This window comes from Orcinus orca, chromosome 3, assembly GCF_937001465.1.
Source record: "Orcinus orca chromosome 3, mOrcOrc1.1, whole genome shotgun sequence".
Lineage (NCBI taxonomy): Eukaryota > Metazoa > Chordata > Mammalia > Artiodactyla > Delphinidae > Orcinus > Orcinus orca.
Genome location: NC_064561.1, coordinates 151,499,655 through 151,516,975, shown reverse-complemented (window position 1 = coordinate 151,516,975; position 17,321 = coordinate 151,499,655). Strand labels below are relative to the sequence as shown.

General features: G+C 39.3%; 1 protein-coding gene across 3 annotated transcripts in view; it reads left to right on the top strand.

The window, feature by feature from the left end:
• Positions 1-7,831: 7,831 nt before the first annotated feature.
• C7 (complement C7) overlaps positions 7,832-17,321 on the top strand; it is a 54,575-nt gene continuing 45,085 nt past the window's right edge. Inside the window, exons 1-3 of one of the 3 annotated variants that reach the window (XM_033421206.2) lie at positions 7,832-9,764; positions 15,179-15,234; positions 17,029-17,104. In XM_033421206.2, coding sequence (XP_033277097.1) covers positions 9,759-9,764; positions 15,179-15,234; positions 17,029-17,104 — 138 coding nt within the window. In that variant the 5' untranslated portion in view covers positions 7,832-9,758. The remainder of the gene's footprint in view (positions 9,765-15,178; positions 15,235-17,028; positions 17,105-17,321) is intronic. The other 2 variants (XM_033421207.2, XM_004265964.3) reach the window with 2 other exon arrangements.

Here is a 17,321-nt window from a genome sequence, read left to right as displayed (position 1 = left end):
ATTTTAAAAGAGTGAGTTTTATGCTGTGTGAATTATATCCCAATAAGCAAATATACCAGACAGAAGATAAGGAGTAAAAGATACGGAGGGCTTGGCTCTGCACTGACAGTAGAACAGAGTGAAGGGGTGTCTAACTCGAAGTATGTTCCACAGAACTTGTTGACTAATTGGGTGTGGGAGGTAGTGAGAAGGAAGAAATAGTCAAGAATGATTCTGAGGTGCCTCATCACCTTGTATTGCACGGATTCATTTATGTATGTGCCCATCCTGTTAAAATATGTGTTTCTCAACCTGCTACCTAAAAACATAGGGTCTATTCTGGGGGAAAAGTAAGTGGCAGTTTTAGACACACTTCAGAGCAAACATTAAGTACGTCCATTTTCGTGGGTCTGTTTTATACAATTCAAGAGAGTTGCTCAATTTCCCCTGTGAACTGAGAGGTTACTTCCTGTGTTTGGACAGTGTTGAAAGGCTACTTCCCATTTTGAGGTTTCCCCACTTTAGTTTTGATGGGAGAAGCCGCTAACCTCTACTGACTCTAAGTGCTAAATGTTCTGCCAAGTTCTTCCTGATGTTTTCACAAATGAGGTGCCCTCTTCATTTCACCCTGCATTGGACCACAGGTTTTGAAAGAATTTTTGACAATAAAAGCATTTATTAACATAACTGGTTTCACTGTTTGCCTAATCAAAGTTATAGTAATGCAACTGTCAACTGGCCTTTCCCATTGCGTGAACTGTACCATCACTATCGCAATGCTAGTTGATATAATTTCAGTCTAAAGAAAAGGGTCTTGATACTTTGATAAGCCTGTACATTCTCATTTTAGATCATATAAACTTAGACCAGTAAAATAGCCCTAGGTTCCCCAGTAACTATCTTCACAGACTCATAAGAATCTAATGTCATATAGTTGGTAATCTCCCTGGTAATTATTAATTAGGTTCCTTCTGGACTTACTGCCCATGGGTGAGGAGGGTGTGGAATCCTATATGTGTTCAAGATGCTGCAGTGTGTATTTTATATATCTTGATTTCATCGACCCTATAAGGAAGGTTTCATTACCCTTTAAATAAGAAAATTGAAGCTTAAGAGTATAACTCAGATAGCAAACAGTAAAGCCTACATTTGAGACAAGATTTGTCTGATGGTCTTTCTGGCAAGCCACATTTTCTCCCAAGAAGCAGGTTCATACTAGTAGAAGCTGAAGAAGGAGAAAAAGAGAGTGAAACTAATTTCTTTACGAGTACAAGTAACTTATTACATCTATATGTATATTTAAATACATACCATCAGTGCACTTCACTCATATGCTCACTTTTTTTTTAACATCTTTATTGGAGTATAATTGCTTTACAATGGTGTGTTAGTTTCTGCTTTATACAAAGTGATTCAGCTATACATATATCCCCATCACTGTTTTTTTAATAAATTTGCTTATTTATTTATTTATATTTGGCTGCATTGGGTCTTCGCTGCTGCCCGCAGGCTTTCTTTAGTTGAGGTGAGTGGGGGCTACTCTTCGTTGCCGTGCGCGGGCTTCTCATCACGGTGGCTTCTCTTGTTGTGGAGCACAGGCTCTAGGCGCGCAGGTTTCAGTAGTTGTGGCATGCAGGCTCAGTAGTTGTGGCTCGCAGGCTCTAGAGCGCAGGCTCAGTAGTCGTGGCGCACGGGCTTTGTTGCTCCGGGGCATGTGGGATCTTCCTGGACCAGGGCTCGAACCCATATCCCCTGCATTAGCAGGCGGATTCTCAACCACTGCACCACGAGGGAAGTCCCATATACTCACTGTTAAAGAGCATACATTGGAAACACGGTCACGTAAATATCAAGGAACTGTACCAGCAGTGCATTAAAGTGAAGATCTATGAATCACCGGACCTACCTTGCATCAGACCATCCTTTTGCCCCTGGTGCCCATGAAGCATTTCAATAAGATTCCTGTTTCTATCATGGCTCTGTGTATCATCACAATATACTCCGGTTCCTTCAAACAAAAGAACCAGCAAACAAGCAGACATACAAAAGACAGAGCATCTTTAGGATGCTTATCTTATTGCACTGTGAATAAAAAAGTAATAGCAGCTAACAAAATAAAATTAAATAATTTAAAATTTCTTTTGCGAATAAGTAATGCATTCGTTAACATATTAAAAATATAAGCAAGTATAAGGTGTAAAGTCTTAGTTCCATCTCTTTTTCGATCTAACCTGTTTCCATCTTTTCACCCTGTGGGTGAAAAATGTTATCAGTAAACAAAGGATGTTGCAGCCACCAAGCCAGCAGCCACTGCAGCCACCTCCCAACTGTGTACCCTGAGGGGATTCAGGATGGAGAAAAGCAGGATACTGGCCCTAGGTAGCTAAGGTGCATGGCAAAGGAATGATTTCAGTGAGCCCAGACTCTTGCATCTTCCCATACACAGAACAGCGCTAAATTCAATAACCTGAGATGTCTGGTTTTCTTCATTAACAGTAATCTTTTGATGTTCCAGCTGTCTGGTTTCTGTTGCAAAACTCCTGTATATCCTGGCTCCCCTCTGCCTCCTTGGAGCAGTGCCTGAGAGTGCTCTGGGAGGCTGTCTTCCAGGCTTAAGCCCTTAGAAGATCCTCTGAATAAAACGTAATTCTCCACTTCTAGGTTGTGCGTTTTTTTTTTTTTTTTTTCAGTCGACAACCTAGTCCCCTTCTCCATGTATCCCCTGTCAGATAATAATTTTTATTAGTTTCTCATGTATCCTTTCAGAGTTTTTTCATGCAAATACAAAGAAGTATGAAAGTATTCTTTTTGAATTAATTGCTTAAACTTTTTGTCTTCTGTTTTATTAAGATATAATTGATTCACAGCACTGTATAGGTTTGAGGTGTACAGCATAATGATTTGACTTACATACATCATGAAATAATTATCACAATAAGTTTAGTGAACATCCCTCATCTCATATAGATACAAAATTAAAGAAACAGAAAAAAAAATTTTTTTCCTTGTGATGAGAACTCTTAGAATCGACTTTCTTAACAACTTTCATATAAAACATATAGCAGTGCTGATTATCAAAGGGGATAACTACCCAAGGTGGATGAAAATCATCTGGGTACATAGACCAAACTGAAGCACAGTCCACTTCCACAGCTGGTGCAGAGCTGTGCTCCTGACTTTCCCTGGGCACTCAGTGAGCCCCACAAACCCAGAGAAGCACCATTGCACCTGGGGATGGTGCAGAGACCCCCCCTCCCCCAAATGTATTCTTGTTCTCCTTCATCCTTTTAACTCCAAAGTAACTTATTGGTCTGTATCTTTCTTTTTCTTCTTAACAGTGTATTTTGTAGATCTTTCCATATCAGTGCATAGAAAACTTCTTCAGTTTTTTTTTAATAGCTGCAAAATATTTCTTTTAATGTGTATACTGTACAAGTTACTTAACCAAGCCACTGCTGACGAATATTTGGGTTGTCTCTAATCTTTTGTATGCTAGCTCACATTTATTGGACTAAGCTTACTATATTCCAGGTGCTGTCTAATTGCTTTACTCGGGTTCATTAATGTAGCAACCCTTTGAGTTAGATAATATTATTTCCACTTTTCCGATAAGGGAACAAGAGGATCAAAGAGGCTAAGCAACTTTCTCAAGATTTTGAACAAAGACTGTCAACCTTTAGAGCACATATTTGTACTAGTGAAACACAAACTAGTACCCTTTATTGCTTTCGGGGAAAGTCCTACTTTTAAGGAAAAGTCTCTAGTTGTTGTGTTTACAACTGTTTTCCATTGGTTTCTAAGATTTTATCACAAACATTTGAAAAATTTGTACAATTCAGGATTTTACTCCTTTCCACCACTCATTCTTTACTCTTTCTTGACCTGTGGAGTATGTAATGATGAACCTGATATCAAAATATATCTGTTTAAAGACAGTTTAAGAAGGTAGTGTTTAAAATTATGGGATAGACTGACATTTTCTGAAAGTGATTGATTTTCATTTTAGGGTATAATATGCTGAAGTCTTAGTCTGAGAAAAAAAAACAAACCACCTTTTTTTACTTGGGCACCACAAGTTTAAAGTGAAGAGCAAATAAATGACCTTGCCCTTTGATATTCACACTTCCTCTGCAGGATTTTACCCAATACAGTTGTAGAGCCATGGAAATCTTTGCATTTCGTATCTGCTTTCTCAGAGCTGTTTGACTTCATTCAAGTATAAACCAACTGAAATGTTTCTTAGACTTGCAGGCTCCTGCCACGTACTGCAAAGAACTGAAAAACCCAGATGATAGCTAGAAACCCAAACAAATCCGGGTCCTCTCCTAAATTTAGCAAGTGCCTGCCACTATTGAAAACCATCATGACAAAATGTGTTATCGCCTTCTGATTGTCATTTGATCCTTGCCATCTGCAGCCATCAGGACCACCAGGGCAAAATGTGTCCAGTGTTGTAAAGGGCAAGCATATCTTACCTAAAAGGGAAGTGTGAAGCCCTGTTCATACTACTTAATATTTAAACCTAAAACAACATTCTTATGAAGGACTTGATGCCAGCAGAGAATACTCATCTAGTGACCTCACTTTAATGCACAAGGGTAAGCTGTGACAAAGTGAGAGAGTGGCATGGACATATATACACTACCAAACGTAAAATAGATAGCTAGTGGGAAGCAGCCGCATAGCACAGGGAGATCAGCTCGGTGCTTTGTGACCACCTAGAGGGGTGGGACAGGGAGGGTGGGAGGGAGACGCAAGAGGGAAGAGATATGGGAACATATGTATATGTATAACTGATTCACTTTGTTATAAAGCAGAAACTAACACATCATTGTAAAGCAATTATACTCCAATAAAGATGTTAAAAAAATAGAAAAGTAAAAATTATACAAATAATATTGGAATAAACTGTCTTATTAGAAAAAAATTAATGCACAAATCACAGTATTTAGGTGTAATGACAAAGGTGTAATGATAAAGCATTAACAATAATTATTTTGCTGAAATCTTCCTTTAGCTAAGTCATTGCCTAGCAGCCATTTTTCTTTCTCAAACTATTCACACAGTGACAATTTAATGGAAAAAGAGATACCATCTGGAGTACTTATTAGCTTAACAAGCCCTTGACTGGGAGTCTAAGACGATTCCATGTTTCTCATTCCCTCTGAGTGGTTTGACTCCAGAGCCTAACGCTGTTGTTTAACTCTAGGGACTGGAGCATGCTTGCCACTAGGGGGTGCTGTTGCTTCTTTACTCCAGCCTCTGGCGGTTTCAATTCTGACTTTATCAGACTTAACAGAAAAAAGGAGGTTTTATCCTTCCCGAGTGTGTTCCTCGTATGTCCCAGAGTAAGTGGAATATGTTGGAACAATTCAGAACAAAACAAAATAACTCGTAAATGAAATAGGCTTGTTAAAATGTTTTCTAGTATCTCTCCGAGATGGACCAGAACAGCTTCTTGATATCATCAGTGGTCTAACAGTTTCATTAGGGTCTGGGGACAGTAACAGTTTTTGAAGTGCTACTTCAGGAAGTGGGGACTAGTGGGGAACAGGGAGTGTGTCTCTGCAGCAGAAGGGGAGAGGACTGGGTCCTTGCAGACTCTTCCACAGTCTGGCAGAAATCTGCTTCCCCTTCTACTGATTCAGTGTTGGCTCAGACACAATTTGCCAAAGCCTGTCACATGTACCAGTTTTGGGGTTGTTAAAAATAAAAGTTCTGGGACTTCCCTGGTGGCACAGTGGTTAAGAATCTGCCTGCCAATGCAGGGGATACAGGTTTGAGCCCTGGTCCTGAAGAGCCTATGTGCCATGGAGCAACTGACCCCGTGCACCACTCCTACTGAGCCTGTGCTCTAGAGACCGTGAGCCACAACTACTGAACCTATGTGCCACAACTACTGAGCCCACATGTCACAACTACTGAAACCCGTGCACCTAGAGCCCATGCTCCGCAACAAGAGTAGCCACTGCAATGAGAAGCCCGCGTATTGCAGCTAAGAGTAGCCCCCGCTTGCTGCAACTAGAGAAAGCCTGCGTGCAGCAACAAAGACCCAACGCAGCCAAAAATAAAAAATTAATTTAAAAAAAAAAAAGAAAGAAAAAGAAAAAAAAGTTCTGTGGTCACATGAATTTGGGAAATTCTGGTTTTAAAAAGTTTAAAAAAGTTTTACTTGCTGTAGAACTTTCAGAACATTTAATTGACATTACCCTGTGCATTGCTCTTTGTGAATCTAAGGCTGGGGATTTGCTAGGGGTAGATACTCTAACAGTGGTTCTCAGTGGAGGGTGGTGATTTTGCCTCCAGGGGACATTTGACATTGTCTGGAGACATTTTTTTTTTTTTTTTTTTTTTTTGCGGTACGCGGGCCTCGCACTGTTGTCGCCTCTCCCGTTGCGGAGCACAGGCTCCAGATGCGCAGGCTCAGCGGCCATGGCTCACGGGCCCAGCCGCTCCGCGGCATGTGGGATCTTCCCAGACCGGGTCATGAACCCGTGTCCCTTGCATTGGCAGGCGGACTCTCAACCACTGCGCCACCGGGGAAGCCCTGGAGACATTTTTGATTGTCATGACTGGGGAAGGGTGTTATAGCCATCGAATGGGTAGACACCAGTGATGCTGCTGACCGTCTACGCACAGAACAGCTCCCCCCGCAACCCCCGCCACTCCACCAACAAAGAATGATCAAGCCCAAAAGGTCAGCAATTCAGAGATTGAGAAACCCTGCTCTATAACATACACAGCTTGTTATACTCACTCAACCACGAAATTAATTATCTCTTCTTGAATTGTCTTGTAGGACTAGAGTGGAAAATCTGTGGGGAAACTTTGCCTTCAGTTTATCCACAATGTTTTAATTGCTGTGTGGTGTGGGCTTCCCTTAGTACTACTCTTTGACCTCCATGTGGCACTTGTCTATGTTGACTGGCCGTTCCTTGAAATTCCCCTCAATTGGCTTGACAATGAATTGTTTTGGTTTTCCTTCTTCTGTAACCTGTCTCCCTCATGCCAAGATATTTTGTCCCAAAGAGATCTACATTTCCAGTTATGTGTTGGATATTTTCTTCAAAATAAAAATGTCCCGTTTCTAAAACTACCTCTTTCTCATCAACTTCCTATTTCCCTCCTTCATTGATTTGTTCTTAAATTCTTCCAATTTTCTCAGTCAATCTGATATGTGATTATGTTTAATCACTAAGTCTGGTGAACCCTCTGGTCCTTCGTCTTTCTCTTCTCAAATGAGGCCTTGATTGCCCCTTGTCTGATTACTGAAATAAAATCCAAATCACACTTCCTGTTTCCTCTCCTTGTCCTTTCCATGTAGCCTGCACACTACCAGTGTGTAAATCATCCTAAAACATCACTTTGATTCTTTCCTTAAAACTTCCAGGGAGCGAGTTCCCATTGTCCTTTGAATAAAGTCTACACAACTTTTTCCGGCAGTCAAATTTCCCACAGTGTGGCTCCCACCTATATTTGAAACCTTTGTTCCAATGGCTCCTCCATTGAAATTCCAGAAAGAAAAAACACTGTTCATATGAGAGCAAAGCTGTGGAGAGGGGCAAGTGCAAAGCACTTGGTGAAAGGAAGTTTTTGTAAACTTTTTAGATTTAATTTCTGGCATACAATCTCTGGAAGCCAAACAATGCAAGTTCTAAATTATCGCAGATACATCTGTATGTGTGTGACTCATCCTCTAGACTAAGGAAACTCTATAAATGGGCTACTATGACCTTTACAGCATGTAAACGATGAAAATAAAGAAGGATGTTGCTCAAGCCTCCCATCTGTCAAAGCCCCTAGCCTATCATATTATGCAACCTTTGTAAATATTTGTTGAATTTAGAATGAACAAATTAATGAGCGCATGCATGAATGAATGAAAAAACTACTGTGGCAGGTGCTGGTGGTGTCCTGCCTATATCTTGCAAATACTGAAAATACCTGCACATTTCTACTGGAAGTCTTTTTTTTCTTTCTTTCCTGGCTACAGATGTGTTCTCAACCTACCCCCAGTTCAAGCTGGAAGTGTCAAAGAGTTGATGAGTCCAGAAGCCACCCTTAACCAATGATAAACAGGGTGTTGGTAAATATAGCCTTACCCCCTCGTTGGAATAACTCTGAGATGTGCTCTTCAATGTCTCCCAGATTTCCTCATTGGGACTGAGCTATAATTGCCTCAGTATCTTGCATGTTAAAGTACCTTGTATTGACTTCCTTTCCTTCCCAGTCTCACTTTCTTATCCCTCAACAGTGCTTTCACTTCACAAAACAACCCCCAAAACACAAGAAACCCCCAAACCAAAAAAACTAAAAAAAAAAAGACTACTTGCAATTGAATTCTTGTCTCAGATCTGCTTCTGGGGGAACCCAAACTAAGACAGCCACTGAATGTGGAATTGTACATTGAGTGCTTAAGGAGAGCCCATGACATCTGGAATTCATGCAACTGGAGTTGAATTAAAAAAAAGAACTCTTTCAGGAATCAGACATCATCTTCTCTGTGGCAGATTTTTTTCCCACACAAAGCACTAACAGTTTGAACAAAAGATGTGGAAGTTTTTCCTCTGGAAGACCACCATTAATTTATAAACGGAGGGTGGGGGTCGTTCTTTATTATTCAAATTTTTTGGATATAAAAAGAAAAAATATTAAAACTGGAAAATATTCACGAATGGAATGTTTAGTTATAAAATTACTCTCAGTTCAAATTTCCTTTCCTCCTTCACACTTATGTCACTCCTACCCATAATGCCCTAACAGCAAGTTTCAGAATATTTGGCCAAGCCATGCAAATAAAACTGTAGCTCACAAAAAACCCAAACCAAACCAAAAAAAAAAAAAACAAAAACTGTAGCTCAACTTTAATAGAAAATCTGAAATCTTGCAAAAATGCAGCCTTTTGTGAAATCTATGAAAATGATGTTGGAGAAGTGCTAGAATCAATGCAAAGCCATGGAAAGTGAAGATCCGGCAGAATACGACAAGGCAACTGAAGAAGAGAACATAGACATGGTTGATGACTGTGACAAGAATTTTCCAACAGAGTGATCTGAATATCATAGGATTAAGGGCTGTTCTTGGGGAAATTAGTGATGCCTTTAAATATGTTTGCAAAAAAAGATGCTCTTTTTGATCATTCAATGATCATTTGATCATTGAAAGTCAAGCATGAAGGGATGTGCATTATATTGTGTTAGGATATATATATTTTGGGGGGATTCCACTCCAGAATGTTCCATTTACGTTTTGAGTGACAGAATTGCATTTAAATTTTTTCTTCCACAAAGTGTTTAATCTCAAAGTCTGTTGTATAACACCCTTTTAGAGAATCATGAAAACATCTGCTTGGCGTGGTAGATTGAAACGGGAAGGAGGCTTATCCCTTGCCTTACACAGAGTCTCCTTTGGTTGAAAATCACTTAAACACTGAAGTGAGAACATTTGCTGCTTTTCTTGATTTACAGATGTTTTCTCAGAACTACACTTCCAAACAGTCCCAGCTGACTGTAGCTAAGGCCTGGGTAAATTGATAAGATGCATCTGGTTTCAAGACACAGACTAAGTACAGGGCAGGCTCTCCGTGTCCCCAGAGAACCTGGTTGGGGTCACAGCTAAGTCTTGGAACCACTTGCTCTATATATGAGTGCCAAGTGAATCCCCAGCAGGGAGAGACAGGCGAGGAGTAGACTGCTGGGCTCTTCCTCCTGTTGAAAATTCACTGGGCACTGGAGGAGGAAATTTTCCTTCTGTCTTCTGCCCTGAATGTTTTCCCAAACATGAAGGTAAGATAACTTCATTATTTTTGTGAACGAAACTAACTCAAAAGGGAGTAAGGCTTAACTTAAATAACTCAAAAAAAAAAAAAAAAAAAAAGAGAATACATGGGAAAATAGGAAAGAGAAATCTCCGAGGGTGACTTTAAAAAAATCCTTAATTAAATATAGTTAACAATTCAGCCAAAGTGAATTTGTTTTTCTTTTCTTGCAGTTAATTTATTGGTTTAGAGGTCTGGGAATCAGAGATTGGAGACAATGTTTATGAAAGTCCCAAGAAAGCCATTAAGAAATAAAATACAATAATACAATTGTTATTCCTTAGGGAAAAATTCCCTCCCACGGATTTTGTTTGTTTGATTTGGAGTCACGCAATGAACCCCCATGATCTGACTTATCTAACAGCTTTATAGAAAAGTGAATTTGGAGACTTGCAACTTTAGAGTTTGGAATCTGGATGAGAAGATAAGGCTTGTGAGAGTAGAAGATACAGATAAATGGAATGAAACTAAAGGTTTACCAAAAACACATATTGGTCTAATGGAAAATGGCCAAATGTTAAGGATAAAGAAATGCAGGACTGAAGACAGAAATCACTATCATAGACTAGAATTCTGGGATGCAAAAATAAGTTGAACCTGCTATTACAATTTTATTATTGCAGAGGTTTGTATTTAAACTTTAAAAATTTACATTATAATGCTGGAACAATAATTTCTCAGCCCTGTCAGCTGCTAGATTGCTTTTGTCATCACTATGCCACCGATTTGCAATACTGAATCTACGCTCACTTTCCAGGGGCTTTGGAGGCGGAGTGAGAGGCGGGTCTTGAGTAACTCATGGGTGAAATTACATTTAATTAAGTTATTGAAAATTACACACAAATCATAAAGTTAATTTGTTTAATGTTATGATGCTAGAACATCAAGTAACCATACAAAGTTAGAATTATGATATAATCTAATCTCTATCTCTTGTATTTTTATTTAAAAATTTAAAATGCTTGTTAGCTCAAAAAGAATAGGATGCATTTCCTAGAGTCATCTAGCTAGTATACTTTCACCTAATATTTGTATTAACCATCAATCAATTTCCTTACTTATTTTATGATGAGACATCTTAATAATTGTTTTGTGCTTAAAGATGGATCATTGATTATTATGACATTTTTCTGCTGGGGTAACATATTTACTTTTATCTTTCAGTTGGTTGATAAAATATCAACAAATAAAGAAATGATTTCTTTGTGAGTTGCATGCAGAGTTCTCTCCTATATTTGAAAGTAGAGATTCATATTTTTACAGTAAATCTGAAGGGTATGCTTTTGTGATACATTTCAGAGAAGGTAAACTTAGGCTATGAAGACACCACTAGAAATGGTTTTCAGGTCTGGCCTTTTAAGAGGAAGTATTCTTTTTTCTCCCCCGCGGCCCGCCCCCCCACCATTCATGTGAACTAAATTCAGAGAGGTGGTCCCAGAATTCTTTTCATTCTCTTTGTATCCCTTGGATAGGAGATAACTGGGTCTGAAGTGTTTCAGGCCTTTAGAGCAAAAAGTGTTTCCCTCTGAGCTGGCTGTGGTCCAGACCTTCACTTTCTCTTCCATGGACTGAGAAGAACCTGGGGTTTGTAAACCTAAAGCATGATTCACATGGTGCTGGGATGTGGTCAGGCACAGAGATGTCTCAGATGAGGGCTTTTCTGCTTCCTCCCCACACCCAGAGCTGATCTGATGTTATCAGCTGTCTTCTGTCAATTATACTGTGATGGTGTTTGTGCCTTTAAAAAAATGTCTTTTTCCAGATTCTAATACTACCATCTTGGCAAAAATAAGTTCAAAGAGAAGATAATATCGATTATTTCTCCACTCAGAGATAACCACTATTAACATTTTAATCTATTTCTTTTCAGACTTTTATATGAGCATGTACAATATATATTTTATGAAATTGCTATCAATCTAGATCTGAATCTTTTTGCTCACTATATCATAAGCATGTTCTCCTGTCATTGTTCAATCTATAACGTGCTTCTAATGGCTACAAAGTACTCAAATCATATTATTGTGCCCTTTTGCATTTCTTTATCACTAGAAGTGTTGCAAATTGATGTCTATTTCTGATAAAGATGTAAGTAAATTGATTTTAAAATCTACCTTCTTCTTCATCTGTTTGGTGCCCTATGTTCTAAATTTATTGATCAAGATATTAATTAGGGCATGCTAAGAAATTAGATTTGATTTTTCCATACTTTTTTCTCTTGGAATTTGGAACCCAGTGTATGCTACAGAAATTAATGTTTTTTTTTTTTTTTTACCTCAAATGGGCTCATGATTCAACAGACAAATGTAAAAGACCAGATGTGGAGAAATTAGAAGCATAGAGACAATGGTTGTAGCTGAAACACTTCAGAGGAAGGAGGTAGAGCTAATGCTCATTCAGTCATAAGAAAGAAGAGAAGAGAATTCTGGGAAATGTAGTCCCAGCTTAGCTACATTACACACTGCAAAGATACGATATCTTTTCAACTAAGCAATTCTTTTATAGAGTTAACTCAGATGTATGTCTATATCTGTCATTAATTTGTTTATTAATTTATAATTGTTCTATCTTGTCCATTTGATGAGATACTCTTTCCAAAGGCAAGGAATGATAACTGCTTCATTTTTCAGGTACTCAGCTCGCAAATTTTCAAGACATTCTTTTGGTTAAGAGATTCAGCTTGTATAACTCATGAACTTGTGATAAGCAGATCTTCATGGGTTATAATATATATACAAGGAAGATGGTGGCAAGGTTATCTTTTCTGATGAAAAAGTATATCCCTTAAAGCTTCGTTGACATTTTAAAAAATATGTAATAGAATGTTAAAATGGATTTTTTCACGATGCCTGTTTTGCCTGAGAGTCAAAGGCCAATAATAATAGGTGCTCAGTACCCTCACATTTTAAAGTGAGATATTGTACATTCAATGTGGTATTATTGCAATACCAAAAGAGTAGCCCTAAATTTGTTTGGTGACCCTTTGGCCGTCTCCATCCTCAAAAGTATGCAATATTGTGTCCCTTGGAGCATGAGGGTGTATAGGGAATGATACCCTACTCACGTTTGAGAAAATCTAAAGGCATAGGCTGGTTCACTGCCCTGTGGTTAGCAAGTAAGTCAACACAGCAGTGTTGGTTACATCCTGACATCCAGAGTTTGACAGGGCAAGGATGTGTGCAGGTATCCCATGGACCAGATGTGGACCTTTAGAAAGGGGCCAGACTTGGGTTGTCAGGGACTCTGCCTGGGAGACGCCTGCAGGATGAAGCAACCCCAGCAGACAGCATCAGGAAGCAGGCACTGGTGAGACTCAAGAGAGCTGAACAAAGAGACGAATGATTTGTGCCAGAGAACAGTGGTTGTAGATTCCCAAAGGAGGGATATCCAAAGAATGACAAAAACACCATGAGAGATAAAGAATTGGCATTCAAACATCCAACACACCCTGATTTACCAGCACTGGACTCCAGCTGCGTCGGGCAAGCAAGATTCTTTTGGCTTTTGCCCCTCTCACTCGCGCTGCGCTGACTCTGGAGAAGACAGGCATCCTGGGGAGGTGGGGAAGAGAAGAAGGAGAATAAAGCAGAGGAATTTTGAAGTAGACCCCACCCCTCCCGCAGGACCTGGGAGCAGGATAGACATTTAAAATTGGATGATACATTGAAATTTGACTGTTAGATTGTTCCAGAACGCCTGGGAGTGACTAAAAGAGCTATGAGATAGGCTGGCCCAAGGGCAGGAAAAATGAGTTGACATAGTACAAAAAAAGACATATTGTTGAAAAGAAACAACCCACTGCAGTTTATAATTAAAAAAAAAAACCCAACGTTTAAAAGGTGTTGCTTTCCATTATGTGCTTCACGTGTTTGTTGAAAAATCAGAAAAGTATCCATAGCCTCTCCCACCACTGTTCCCATTTCCAGGGCGCCCACAGCTGTTGGAACCTCTCTGCCCTTTTGGTTATATGTTAATCAGATTATAGGCTAAAAACTCTGTAAGGCTGTAAAAGGCAGAAGTAGGCAACTAGGATTTTACAACTGAAAAAAAGATACCTAATAAGAGGATGGGTGATCTAGGAAGGTGAGTAGAAGCATCTGGAAAAAGTGTTGGGAAGCCATTCCACAGCTACCCTGAGAGAAAAGAGGTTTGGGGAGATCAAGAGAAGAGAAAGAACATTGGCCTGGTAAAATGTGAGGTAAGATGATTTAAGGACTTCTTTTACTGGGTTATGAATTGAATGTGTTTGGTATTTTTAAGGAGTCTCCTGTACAGATTTGAATTGTATTTCCTTTCACCTTCAGTTGTCAAAGTAGGAAAATACATAGAAATGAAAATAAAATAATAAAAGTCACCTATGATTTCACAACCAGAAATGAACTATTCTCCTTGTTATGTTTCTTTGTAGATTTGTTTTCAATACACATTTGATTTTCAAACAAAATGCAATCACATTTTACATACAGTTTCATAACCTGTCAGATGCTCAACATTTAGGCTGCTGCTATCACATGAATGTGATTATAAAAGGCCTCTGTGGTGTTTTAAAGACTGAAGGAACCACCCGCAGAGCTAAGGCTTGTGATGAGTATCATGGCATCTCTGGCTAGGAATGTGCCTCCACTTTTGATTTTTCCATTTAGGAACTTATTTCTCTTTTAGCTTCTCAGCCCTTGAAACTGTTCTTCTTTCCAGGCATTCTCTTCTCTGGTGTCCTCATGGGTACCAAAGTTAGAGAAGAGAGTGGAGTAAGGAATTAAAAGATGATGGGACCCTAAAGAAATGTTTGTGAACTTTTAACTCTGGGGAGTCTTTTCAATTTATTTGTCAATGACATCACCTAGCCCCTAGTTGTCTTTCCAGAAATGAATAATGGGAGGTGAACTCGAGAGAAATGTATTAGAGACTTCCCTGGTGGCGCAGTAGTTGAAAATCTGCCTGCCAATGCAGGGGACACGGGTTCGAGGCCTGGTCCGGGAAGATCCCACATGCCGCGGAGCAACTAAGCCCGTGCGCCACAACTACTGAAGCCCGCGTGCCTAGAGCCCGTGCTCTGCAGCAAGAGCATCCACTGCAATCAGAAGTCCACACACTGCAACGAAGAGTAGCCCCTGCTCTCCACAACTAGAGAAAGCCCATGTGCAGCAATAAAAGACCCAATGCGGCCAAAAAAATAAATAAATAAAAAAGAGAATTGTATTAAATTTTTATGTAAAATGAAAACTTAAAAGTCAAGCAGAATCATCAAGGCTTCTCCATGGTTCTTTCACTCTTTCTATTCCCAACTCACAAATCTTGACTTGTACAGATGTATTCACTTTTGACTCATTAAAGCAATGCTAACTAAAATATTGCTTTATTGTTTTTTTTCCCCCCTCCTAGGCAATAAGTTTATTCTTCTTGGTGGGATTTATAGGAGAGTTCCAAGTTTTTTCAAGGTGAGAATTTTTTGGATTGTGTGTGGAAATCATTAACAATCATTTCTTTTATTTTAAGGAAATTCTTAACTATGGTCTGATTTTTACATTGCAGCCTGAGCATGTTTAACCCTTCAACACTTTTTTTCTTTCCCTTTTCTAGAAAAGGCAATTATAGAGAAAGTGTGTTTTATTCTTATTCTTATTTTACTTTATTTTATTCCCTATAAGGAAGAAACCTGAAGACTAAAAACACCTCAAGGTTTCCTGCTTCTCCCAGTACCATGGTTTTACCTGCAATTCAGGGAATGGCAGCTGACTTACACATCTTAGAGCAGAATTTGATTTTTAAATGTAATCTTTGCAAAATAGTCTTTGGGATTTTAAAGGTTGAGAGTTTTTTTAAGGAAATAGGTTTATCGGCTCTTGAGACCTGGAAAAAAGCCAGCATCATTTACTCACGGCCTTGCTTTGCTTTCACTGTCTGATGGGAGAGGACCAGGTCGGTTTACCTCATCGAACTGTCAGAACATGTGTCTGGAGATGTGCCAGTGACTGGGACACAGAGGAGCCAGACGGTACTGAGAGTAGAGGGGGTGATTGAGATCTTGAAAGAGTTGATTTCAGTGCAGGTGTGATAAGGGCTCTGTGAGGGGACTGGACAGGGTGCACAGAGGAGGTGAGGCCAAGCGAGCGTCCCTTCCCAAGCCTCGGTGTTTGGGGAAGGCCTCTGACTGTCTCTGGGAGACAAAATAGACACATAGCATTAAGTTCAGATTGTTTAAAGGTCAAAAACACTAAGGCATTTGGATCACTGATGCCATATCAAGATGACAGGTTAGCAAGATTAGCCCCATAAGGGCACCTGAGCCACAAATGGCACTCCTTATCTGCAGCACCTGGCAGTGCTATGCTTAACTAAGCAGGAATCACCTTGACCTGAGATGTCTCCCAGGTTAGGAATGTACTCAAAGTCCAGAAAGCAGGAGTCCTGGTTCCTCTACCCCTTGTAAAGTGTGGTTTTAGGTAAGGCTTCCTTAATCTCTTTGGACTAAGCAACATGACCTCTTGGACACAGCCAGAGTTAAGCATTGTAAGAGAGTCAGCTGGCCATCTTCCACATGCATTTTATTTGGGTGGAATTCTTGGAGCTCAACTTGACGCTACTGTACTTGGGTGTGTGCTTGAGAAGTGACCTAGATAAACAGGGGGAGCACGTAAAACTCAATTCTCGTCCATTTAGCCTTTGCCAGATTTTGGTTTCCTACTTCTCATACGGTCGTTTTAGAGCTTGTTGTCTCTCAGTTAAATTTCTGTATAGCTCTTCAATTCATCGTCCAAAATCCTGTCAAAGGCCATGATACCTTCCTTTTATATGTTCTCACTTAGCCTCCCAACTTTAGACACTCTCTTACGTGTATTTCCACAACGCATTGTACTGTACACATTTCTGTTAGGAAATCTATCTCATTAGCTATACTGTACAAAGGATCATGATTATTGTGTTATGATTATTTGTTTACACATCTGTGTCTTCATCCTCCCCTCTACCAATTGTCAGTATCCTATCTCTTTTTTGTATATAGCTCTAGTGTCTAAATAGTGCCTGGTACATTCTAGATATTTCATAAATGAAATTTAATAAATCTCTGAAAAAGTGAGTCCTTCCCACATATATTTTTATATATTTTGGGATTCTCTTGGTGCCTCTTAGGAAAAAAATTGTGAAGCAATTTTTGACTATTCTTCCCAATTTTTTGTCTTCTCTCCTACCTTTCTGTTGGCTTTATGATGGACAATTTGACACTATGACAGTGCCTCCTCGCCAGTCAATTGCCAGTGGGCTTCCTATGCCCCTTGGTCAGAATGCAATGGTTGTACCAAGACTCAGGTAGGACCATGTGAAAACTTTGTATTTACTATTTATATGTAGAAATAGCTTAGGTGTGGACACAATGGCATTAACTTTTGAATGTTGTTTTATTTTTTGAAAATGTAATTAGTAATTTTGAAGGGAAAAAGTATGATTTATTTCATACTTAATATTGTAATAAAAAATTTCTGCATTCTCAATTTTCTTGCAGGACTTTTCTAAATCTTACATTTGA